This window comes from Siniperca chuatsi, linkage group LG2 (assembly GCF_020085105.1).
Source record: "Siniperca chuatsi isolate FFG_IHB_CAS linkage group LG2, ASM2008510v1, whole genome shotgun sequence".
In the NCBI taxonomy this organism is placed as follows: domain Eukaryota; kingdom Metazoa; phylum Chordata; class Actinopteri; order Centrarchiformes; family Sinipercidae; genus Siniperca; species Siniperca chuatsi.
Window position 1 is genome coordinate 20,098,605 of NC_058043.1, and position 11,408 is coordinate 20,110,012.

Here is an 11,408-nt window from a genome sequence, read left to right on the forward strand (position 1 = left end):
AGCCTTTGGGTGGTTGCCACATGACGAGGCAGAGTTTAACAAGTACTAGTTGTCTTGAACGCCCCTCGGTCGCTGTTCGTGTCAGGTCGCAGAGCTGTGCAGCGCAGCGTTAGTTGTTTCGGGTTCACAGCTTGGACAGCATACAGGCAGGAGACGGACACAGAAGGAGTGAGTAGTTTGGTTTCGTTTAGATGAACAAACAGAAAATAATACGAACGTTTATGAACATATGTGAATGAGTGGATGAAGTCGGACAGGCTGGGTATCAGTTGCAAGCCTGCTAACTTGAGTGTTAGCTAAGTTAGCCGTGAGGATGAGGATGATGGTGACGCGCTGTCAGATTTAACGTTACATTTCTTCTTCAAGCGTTAAAGCCTAACGTTTCGTTCAAATTGACTGTTGCGTGATTTGTCAGTGGTTTAATGGACATGTGTCCCCCAGATCCTACAAGGTTACTACACCTGGAGCACACTCCTAACATTTGTACATTTTGTACACCAAATAAGTTGCAGATGTTGTCAAAGTGTCTTCAGAAAACATTACATTAAAATGCTGAATGCGAGCGAGTTTTATTTGTAATGTTACAGCTGTGACAAAGACAAGGAATTAACTGCTTTTTGTAGAGGTAAGTCGTTGTTTGTTGCTTATGTAACTGAAATGTAATTTTTAAAAATGAGGGATCACTGCGACTTTTTTGTTTACAGGAGAATTACTCCTGCATAGATTTATTTGAGTAAGGCAAATTGAGGTAATGACACTGTTTTAATTCAGCTATGGTAACATATGGCTCCATAGCTCTACATTAGCATTACTGTTCAGAAAGAGCAGTTGTTTCTCTTACTAAAAATGTAGTGAGACCATAAAAACAGTAGAAGATATATTTTACCCTTGGAGTTTAAGTAGCACACTTCTGGCTGCTGGCAGGTATGCTGCCTAGGTGAAAGCTGGTTGAAGATAACCCAGAGTAATCTTAATGGCCACTGTTGATAGGGATAAGACAGGTGTCACAGATTGGTAAAGCAGAGCTCCTACATATGCTATCTGTCATTTTATGTGTGACCTGTAATGGGGTTTTATTTATTTTTTTACAACACAGTAATTAAATGTTCTTTTCCAGGGAATATTTGGTCAGATGCTACAGTTAACAGTGAGAGCTTTAAACTTTATCCTTCCAGTTAGTCAGTAACAGATCTTTCCTCATAAAGCAGCCCTACCCAAAGATGTTTTCTAATGGTTAGAGACATTTGTAAAGGTATTGTCAACAGAAGAAGATGAAGTCTTGTTAAATTACAGTTCCTAAGTAATGGTAATATGTTTCCATTAGTTTCGTAATTGTATGCAGGACAAACTGTCTGTGTTTACTATAACTAAAATTTCTGTGGTTAGAGAAGAGTGAAGTGAAGCCGCTGCAACCGAGCTGGTTGGCTGCTTTTGAAGATTGAAGTAACTGCTGGTTGGTCAGTTCAGTAGGAGTTGAATGGTTTAAAGGTTCAATTGGTCAACTTAACAGGAACGCATGTTGGCTGTAAAGAGAGAGCAGGTTTGGTGATCTATACTGGAAAAGCACTGTATATTGTGTACATAGCCTTCAGGTAAACAAACATCATGCACACAACAGCACATTTGTTTTTAACCAGCTCTTCCATGTTAGGCTTCACTGACAAAACCTGTATTCAGTAGGACTGTTACAGGTCTTTGCAAGCTAATCTTAACTTGTGCAATTTGCATATTCCCCTAGTCAGACCTAGTGTACATTCTGATTCAGTGCTCATTTTAAACACCTTAGAAAGGCCCATTGTCATAGGCATATGAAGCTGCTGCTGCTTTAACAGTTATGTACAGTGATCTGGATTGGAAAACAAACATTAGCCGCCAGCCAAATGCTGTTATGTTTTTGCTGTGGGTTTGTCTGGGACCCCCAAGGGGTCAAAAAGGTCAATTGGAAGGGCATCAAGATGATTAACTGGATAAGAAAGAGGAAAAATGGAACACATTTTAAGACTTCTGTAACCTTTGCTCTTTTCTTGTGAAAAGTTGTAAAGTTGTTCCTCTTTAGGCCTCTAGAAATGACTCAAATGAAGCAATCTGAGGAGCAAAGATTAGTCTTGGGTTGAACTGTTCCCAGCTCAGATATAGCATACCTGTTAGCAGGGCAGTACAGAATTATGTTTAGTCACAGACTGCTTGGCAAAAGAAAAAATAAATAATTTGAACTCCACCGTTTGTATTAATTACGCTGTGGTTTTTGTGTTATATTTCAAATTAATGGAACTTTAATAACTTTATAGAAATCCAGACTTTCTTTGCAAGATGCTATGTGTTGTTTCACTGTGAAATTACTTTTTACCTCTCAACTCCCAGAACATCAGTGCAATGCTGCTTCTCAGACGCTGCCACAGCCTGACTCAGTTTGGCCCTCTCAACACTCAAAGGTACAGTACTGTAGCAAAATGGCCATTTGTCACAGGTAATATACCTTTGCCCCTTGAGGCAAATTTGTGATATCTGTCTATATAAATAAAGTTTACTTGACTACCTGGCATTTTCTCAGCCTGCCACTGACAGAGCAGTTAAATTTTGTCCGGTCTGAGCTCCACCCAGTCAAAGGTCTCCCTTTAATGAAGGATACTAAAACGGACAACTCAAGCTGTGCTTAAGCAAATTAATTGGATTGTCGCATTTTTCTATGACATTTTTGTAAACAGCATAACCTGAGTAGTGCTCTTCATCCCCTTTTTGTCTGTTATTTTACACTTTGTGAATACACCATTATTGTATAGTTATTCCTAAACATACAGGTTTACTTGAGGCCTTGTGAGCTCAACTTGATGTATATAAAAGTGACATTTAGATTTTTTAAATGTCATAGGCATCAAGTGGCACCTGCCGTGGCATCGTGTGCAGTTCGTCTCTGGAGCAGCAGCAGTGAGGACAAGAGATCTTACCAGCGTGCCTACGGTCCCACCTGGAGACATGCACTGGCAGGACTGCTGACTGGTACTGGGGCTGTACTGGCTTATGGCCTCCACCACCACAAGGTTAGGAGGAGATAAGATCTGTAAAGACAGTCAATGTTTAATTTGCTTTTGTTGTGCCAAGGCTAAATTATGTCAGTTAAACATGTTAATAACAAAACAACAATACAAAGACATGACTTTGAGTGTGACAAGTTGTGATGGGCATTTTACATTATTGTTTACATCTTAGAGACTAAACGTGTAAGAAAACAATAATCAATAGATTAATTTAGGTGAAATGTAGTTGCAGCTCAGCAACGCGCTGGCTACACACATACGCCAGATGCTTTGTCTGAAAGGTCTGTTTCTCAAAATGGATTAAGTGTTGATCTAGAGCAGCACAGCGTAAATGAACAGTATATATTACAGTCGTAATTAAAAGTGTTGTATTATTCAGCCAGTTTAAACAGTCAGAGAAGATTAAATTTAGGAAGCGAGAATTGGAAGTGTTCCCTCTCAGTCACACCCTTTTCGAAATGTCAGCTCATGTGTTCATTTTCACTCCCAAATTTTATGTGACTCTACATGCATACACATCTTAAACTGAGCAGAATGCCTCGGCTTCTGGTGCTCAAAGTGCCAAAAAAATACATTTGAAAAACTCAGTAGCATTGTCTCTTTCCAAGAATCGTGACCCGGTTACTCCAGAGTGTTGTTCTGAATAGTTTCATGTAGGAACTATCAGTAGAAAGAAAATCGTTCCTATATGAAACTGCTCACATCAAATCTGTGGATTATCTGGGTCATGATTTTTGGAAAGAGACATTGTATTTTTGATTTTGGGGTGAACAGTCCTTTTTAAATACCAAACTTTAACTGTGGAGTTTGTTGCACCTCAAAGTGAAGGGCAAATTAATTTCTTAAAAATCAGTATAAGATCCATCAGTGTAATGCACAGTGAGAAAACATGAACCACTCCAAGCAGCAGTGCAGCTCTCCTGTGAATAATTAACACAGTGATGCTGCAAAATGTCTGTTTCCAGACTTTGTAGCTGCTTTTATTAGTAGACACCAGTTGTATATGTCTAAATCATGTATTTGCTTCAGTCAGAAGCTCCTACTCTCTGTACTACTGTGTTTTGTCTTTATCATTCACAAGTAATGGGAAAATTCAAAGAATGTTAAAATAATCATTAACACCTCAGGAACATGTTGCTGCTGCTTGACAAAAGCCATCTGGCTATGGAGCCAACGTGTGCTGATTGCACAACTAAGACTAAGGCCTTTCACGGTGTATCTTTCGCAGTATATTTTTGAGTGTTATATTTTCTTGCCTGAAAGCAGCAAGGAATGTGTTATATAACAGGACTGCAATAAAAATGTAAGCAGTATGCAGGTCTATCAATGAGTAGGCCTGCTGACTCAAAAAAAAAATTAAAAATTAAAAAATATTCCTATAATATTTCTCTGATCAGTATTGTATTTATACCTTGTGACATAATCCACATTTTAGTTTTAATGTATCATACCATATATTAACATATGCTCTGTTGTAGCTATTCAACAGTGAGTTTCTCATATTTGTCTCTAATGGTATCAATATAATATTAAAGGACTTTCTGTGTGTGTCTGTGTGTGTGTGTGTCCTAGAGTAGGCAAAATATTTATAACACACCTACATCAGGATCAACACACTCAGCCCAGTGGTGAAGGCGTTTGCAAACAAGAGAACAGTTTACCACCGTAAGACTAGTGGCCTTATAGTGACAAATAATTACAGTTACAAAGTGATCACAGAAGAATCCAAATTACCTTTCAGTCACAGTTGCACAAAGCTAAATGTATTTTTTCAAGGTAAATATTTGCCTTCCAGATGGGATTCCTTGTTTCCAGTCTCCTTCCACTTTTTAAATGTCCGTTTTGATCACAGAAGTCTCTTCTCTCCGGTGCAGGCTGAGCAGGCAGACACCATCAGAGTGCAGACCATAGAGAAGACCTCAGCTCTTCCCATCTTCACCCAGGAAGAGGTCACCAGTCACCGCTCTCTGGAAGATGGCGTGTGGGTCACTTACAAAGGTGGTGTCTATGACATCACCGAGTTTGTGGCCATGCACCCTGGTGGGGATAAAATCTTGTTGGCAGCAGGTGGAGACCTTGAACCCTTTTGGGCGCTGTATGCTGTACACAAACAGGAACATGTGCTGGAAATCCTCTCAGAATATAAGGTGGGCCAACAAACAGATAATTTAACTCAATGACAGTAAAAGTCTGGGTAAAAAGTTGGTGTTGAAACCAAATTGCAAAAAGGGACTTCCAACGTTATCCTCAAAAACCATGAGCAAGATTAAAAAGTAAAATGTCTAGTGACTACAAGTACTTAAGTTTGTTAATAGGTCCTTTTCTGTTACTAGTGTCTTGTACTGACTGACTGAAAAAACTGATTAGTTGCGATGAAACCAGTGAACTATAGGTAGAATATTAACAATGGAGTACCTTGTTAAAAAAAGTGTTTTCAGCAGCTTTTCACTGGGTGGAATCAGGGCGTTCAACACAAAGCTTAGACGAGAATTGGCTGCGAACGCCAAACACTGTAGCCAATGTTTGTAATCCTATGTGTAGACATTTGCAGCTAAAGCATACAGCAGACCTGAAGTCAAAGTGTCAACCATCACTGACTTCTGTTTGAAATTTAACAATTTAACATTTAAAAAACATTACCCCCCCAGTAATGTCGATATGTGTGTATGTCAAATGTCTCAGTATCTCAGACATTAACTGATAAAACCTATGGCTGAAGTTAAGAATAAAACCCAAGTTATAATAAACCATAATTTCCTTCAAGAGCTTTAACTTGCTTGAACTGCAATTCAATCACAACAATAACTCCCCCTTAAGCATCTGTTTAGTATACAAAACCATTCAAAATATTTGCTGTGTCTTTCAGAAATAGAAACCGAGATTAATGTGAACCTCTCGAAGCTGTTTAGCAGGGGATGTCGATTGAATTTATCCTTAAATTAACTTGTCTTATTTTATTATTTTTTTGTCTTGCGCTTGAAGACACATGAGAAGGTCTACTGCGTACTGTATACCAAGGACAGCTGTAGGCTAAATACTGGCACTCCCTCAAGTGGTCAGTGAGAAAAATGCTTTGCTGATGTTTTTCCTGTGGAGTTTCCTTGTAAACAAACACAGTTCTTTGTCTTTCTTTGCCTTTGCTCATGGCATTGAGTCAGTCCCATGTGGTCTAAAACGTTTGTGTCTGCGTTTAATGCAAGGTCGGTGAGCTGAGTGCAGAAGACGTGAAGAAGCAGCAGACTGTTCAGTCATCTGACCCCTACTCAACTGACCCTAAGCGTCACCCCGTCCTGCGCATCAACAGCCTAAAGCCCTTCAATGCTGAGCCGCCTCCTGAAATCCTCTCTGACAGCTACATCACCCCCTCTGCTATCTTCTTCAAAAGAAACCACCTGCCAGTTCCACAGGTGGACCCTGCTTCATATCAGCTGCAGGTGGAGGGACTACCAGGAGGAGTGCTGACGCTGTCTTTAGAAGAGTTGAAGACTCGATTCCCTAAACACACTGTCACCGCCACGCTGCAGTGTGCCGGTAACCGGCGCTCTGAGATGAATAAGGTCAAGCAGGTGAAAGGGCTGAACTGGGGCATCGCTGCAATCAGCAATGCTACATGGAGCGGTGCAAGGCTCAGGGATGTGCTGCTGGCAGCTGGTTACGGGCCAGATGTGGCCCAGTGGGCTTGCCATGTTCAGTTTGAAGGACTGGACAAAGATGTGACCGGGACTACCTACGGTGCTTCCATCCCTCTAAACAAGGCAGTTAGCGAGGAAGGTGATGTGCTGCTGGCTTACGAAATGAACGGCGAGGATCTCCCTGCCGACCATGGCTACCCTGTCCGGGTTGTGGTACCAGGCACAGTGGGTGCACGCAATGTTAAGTGGCTGGGGAAGATCATAGTGAGTGCAGAAGAAAGCAGCAGCCACTGGCAGCAGAACGACTACAAGGGCTTCTCCCCTGGGACGGACTGGGACACAGTGGACTTCACGTCTGCTCCGGCCATCCAAGAGCTGCCCATTCAGTCAGCGATCACCACGCCGGCAGATGGTGCCGTGATTGATCGCAGTGCTGAAGAGGTGACAGTGAAGGGTTACGCCTGGAGTGGCGGGGGCAGAGAGGTGGTGCGTGTAGATGTTTCTCTGGATGGAGGAAAGACGTGGCAGGTGGCCCAGCTGAACAGCAGCGAGAAGGGACGAGCACCTGAGCCGTCGCCCCCACTGGGACGAGCCTGGGCCTGGAAGCTGTGGGAGGTAACGGCTCCTCTTCCTCCCGAGGCCCAGGAGCTGGAGATAGTCTGCAAGGCAGTCGACAACAGTTACAACATGCAGCCGGACACAGTTCCTCCCATCTGGAACCTGAGGGGCGTGCTGAGTAACGCCTGGCACAGAGTGAAGGTGAAGATCAGCGAGGAATAGACTCAGTGGTTTGATCCACATTCAATCCAAAACGTTTACGCCTGAAATGGAGTCATCAGAGTGGACATTGTTGAAAAATCGGTCACTTAAACTCAGCAGGAAAAGTGATAGAGGGAAAAAAAACTGTTTGACAGAATTTTGAAGTATAAAAACGAATACAGTAGGATTTTTGACGCATAGCCTTGAAGTATTTATTCAATCACGTTGCCTGTGAGATTTGAAAGAGTTTCAGCGCTGCATACCTACAACAAAGCTAAAGGCTGTAAATGACCAAACATGTCCAGTTTTATCTAGTGATGATTCACCTACACTTTGGTCTTAAGTGAACATGTGAGTCAGTTAATTGTGATTTGTAGAAAAGAAGAAGAATTTATTTTTGTAATCAGCATTGACATTCTTAACACTGACGATGTGCGCACGTATATGAAAACGGTTGAATTACTTGTGTGATTAACATCATAATTGAAGTATTGAGTATTAAGTAGTTATTACTTTAAACAAAGGCTACTAAAGTTGCATGGAGTGTTCACTTTAGTTTACAGGGGACAACTGGAGTTTACAGAGTCAACAGAGATTTAAAACATTGGGAGCGTTTGTTTATCTGCAGCCGTGACTTTGCTGATTAATAAGTGAGAAGATAATTAAATAACTTTTTTTCTGGGAGAAGTTTGAGCAGCTTAAAGGAGAATAACCAGGACCAGCTGTCAGTGGCTTGTTTTTAGTCAGCAAATCAGAGGTGAACTGTGACCCTCAGTCTGTGGACCTGTCCCCAACTGTTTCAAAGTTGGTATGAAGTACCACACCGCACTGTGGAGCTCTAGCCAAAGTTAACTGTGTTTATGCCGCAACACTACAGCACATTGCAGAAGTCTGGGCACTTCTTGACCACAGTTTTGACCCGATGTGTGAGAGGAGTAGTAAATAAAGTGTGTTAACCGAAATATCTTCCCTTTTTGAAATTGTTTCGACTGCACAGCTTCTCCAAAAGAAACACTGCTTTTCAGGCTCATGGAAATATTCAGTCATATTAATGTTAATTCATTGGAGTCGTATTGACAGTTGAATCTGTCAAAGCGGTCTCCTGTCATACCAAGCAGCCCAGGGATCAGCACTTGGATTACACTGTTTTGTGTAAAATGTACATTATCGTTGAAGATGATGAATAAAGAGCTCAAATTTTAAGTGTCAGTGCCATGCACCACAACTTAGATCAGCTTTTGTTTTGTTTTCAGAAATGAAAAAAAGTCAATTCTAATTCTTATTTAAAGAATAAGACCTCTAGACCTCCTGCCTGGCAGCTCCAACCTCAGCATCCTTCTACCAATATATTCACAGTCTCTCCTCTGAACATGTCCAAACCATCTCGATCTGGCCTCTCTGACATGAGCTGTCCCTCTGATATACTCATTCCTGATCCTGTCCGTCCTCGTCACTCCCAAAGAGAACCTCAACATCTTAAGCTCTGCTACCTCCAGCTCTGCCTCTTGTCTTTTCTTCAGTGCCGCTGTCTCTAAGCTGTACAACATCGCTGGTCTCAACACCGTCTTGAACACCTTTCCTTTCATTCTTGCTGATTCTCAAATAATTTAATGTAAGATTTAAACATTTTTTTTGTCTTTGGTTTATTCAGATTGTATTTAAATTGCTAAACTTGTCTGAGTGTTTCCAGATTTCTTCTCCTGCTACTTTTACTTAGTGATTCCTAAATGTGGTAACAGAGAAAACAGGATAAGTGACTCAGACAGCATCATGAAAAAAGATGTTGCAGCTGGCAGGAGGAAGAAAGGGAGGACAAGTTAATGATTGAAGATATAACAGAAAAAATACATATTTTTCCTCTTACCTGTAGTGCTATTTATCCATCTAGATTGTTTTGGTGTGAGTTGCCGAGTTTTGGAGATGTCAGCCGTAGAGATGTCTGCATTTTTTGAATATAATGGGACTATATGGCACTTGGCTTGTGGTGCTCAAAGCCACACCAAAACAATCTAGATGGATAAATAGCACTACAGGTAAGGGGGAAAATATGCATTTTTGATTTTGGGGTGAAATGTCCCTGTCCATAGTTTGTGTGATTTCTCAATGAACATATGACCTCGGAGTCATGATGTTGTCATTTTGACGAGTGGCCTGACGTTTTGCCCTGAATAGGATAAAGATGTTCTCCTGCACGTTGTTTTCTCTGACTGCAAGAAGTAGAAGTAGACAGACGTTTTTTATATAATAAAACCAGATATATTCCACGAGTCTCCATGCACGATAAATGGTGTGGGACTCATTTGTTCATTTGTATCCCGAGGTTACTGACCCAGCGGGGAAGTTGTTTGGCAATCGTGTTTGTTATAAAGCTTTGACTCTGATCTGTCTCTGAGTCATAAATGACCAAAATTGTGCGAAGCAGATTTGCTTTCTGTTACTTTTCTTTTCCAGTAATAATAATTTTGTCACAACAATGACATATATGACGAATACAGTAGCTAGGAATCAGATAAAGCTGACTCATAGTTTTACTCCTCTCTATGTCAGCAAATAAAGAGACTTGTGTCACATAGGTGGTAAATGCAAACCAGTGCACTAAAGCTTTGGTTTCATTTCTCCGTGTGGTAAGTTGTGATACAGTGAGGAATGTGCAGCATGTGGACTGGTTGAATATACTGTATCCGTTACAGGGCTTTCTCTGACAATCATCAAAGAAACAAAGGAATATACAAGAAAAACATTACCTAATTGTCTGTATGAGTAATTCTTAGCTTAATGCTAATTTGCAAATAAATCCTAGGGCCTGATAAAACCGACTGTAGTTAAGTTAATTTGTCTACAGCCCATCAGACACAGTTGGCATACAGAGACAAACTTTTAGTGTTAGTGTGTTGTCTCAGACTTAAGTCTGTGAGGTACCGCTGAGGCCGCACGATGTCAACCATCCACCTCATCTCACATCTTGAGACCAGCTGTTTTGTCAGCTAATGCTACTGTAACATTTATACCAGTTCCACACACAACAGTCCGCTGTGACCCTATCCCAAATTTTGTAAAGATACCGTACAAAGTTTTTTAAGTCTTCAGTGTGAGAATTTCATAGGACAATATCAACCTTCTGTCATCCGCAACTAAATAATTATAAATTCTGTAGTCTTAAAACAAGGTTTGTATAAAATCAACATGACGACAAACTAACCTAAATTTGTCAAAAATATGATACTTCCGCTGTGTTCAGATGATCTGAAACAAGCAGGAAGTACATTTGGCTCAGAAGGCAAAAACTAAAATGGTAAGTTCCTGGTGACAGCTGAAAAGTGTTAATCAGCTCAATGAACAAAATGAATCAGACATTATTCATTATATCCTCTTTGGCTTAATTATTTAAAAACAAAAGGTTAAATAAATAATCCAAATTAAAAGCATGGACCCACTAGCATTATTGTTCAGTCACAATTATTTTATGTAAACGAATCATAATGCAGAATCAAAAAGATATATACATGTGTAAGGCCCCATCTCAAATTTTTGAGACCATATACATTCTATTTCAATTTACAACTCTTCTTAAAGCTCTACTAATGAAGTTTTGGCCACTAGGGGACAGAAGAACTCAGCAATAAGCTCACAAATAGTCCTCAAATATTCTGAAGTTATCATGGCTAGCGTGTTAGCAAACAATGGACTAATGTTATTTACACATCCAACAGACACAAAGCAACATTATCTTCACATTGGAGCCACAAGACTGAACCATACACTAAATTTGTGTGCTGTTAAATTAACGCAATGAGCTAAAAGAGGCTAAAAGTGGGGATGACAGGAATGTGTAGATGCAGGGCACCTTCTGTGGTTTAGGCCCATAATTAAACTGCGATACATAGGACATACAGTACTGTGTTAACACCATGGAATCAACAAAAAGGCATTGACCCTGAAGGAATAATATGGGAATGTTATAGTGATAGTTTTGTTCAGGGTG

At 40.6% G+C, this 11,408-nt stretch overlaps 1 protein-coding gene across 2 annotated transcripts; it reads left to right on the plus strand.

Annotated features, from left to right (window-relative positions):
- On the plus strand, positions 1 to 8,629 carry suox (sulfite oxidase). Of its 2 annotated transcripts, none has more exons than XM_044217135.1 (5): positions 1 to 168; positions 2,362 to 2,432; positions 2,870 to 3,038; positions 4,910 to 5,182; positions 6,236 to 8,629. In XM_044217135.1, exons 2-5 carry the CDS (start codon positions 2,374 to 2,376, stop codon positions 7,445 to 7,447), a joined length of 1,713 nt encoding a protein of 570 aa, XP_044073070.1. In that variant the 5' UTR covers positions 1 to 168; positions 2,362 to 2,373; the 3' UTR covers positions 7,448 to 8,629. The 2 variants fall into 2 exon arrangements, with proteins under 2 accessions (XP_044073070.1, XP_044073077.1); XM_044217142.1 differs by lacking the exon at positions 1 to 168 and adding an exon at positions 195 to 625.
- Positions 8,630 to 11,408: the final 2,779 nt, after the last annotated feature.

Bases quoted from the DNA above. Each gene is read 5' to 3' on its own strand.
- suox (XM_044217135.1), top strand. From the start codon at position 2,374: ATGCTGCTTCTCAGACGCTGCCACAGCCTGACTCAGTTTGGCCCTCTC. The intron at 3,039-4,909 runs GTTAGGAGGAGA...TCTCCGGTGCAG, and splicing joins ATGGCCTCCACCACCACAAG to GCTGAGCAGGCAGACACCAT. The intron at 5,183-6,235 runs GTGGGCCAACAA...GTTTAATGCAAG, and splicing joins AAATCCTCTCAGAATATAAG to GTCGGTGAGCTGAGTGCAGA.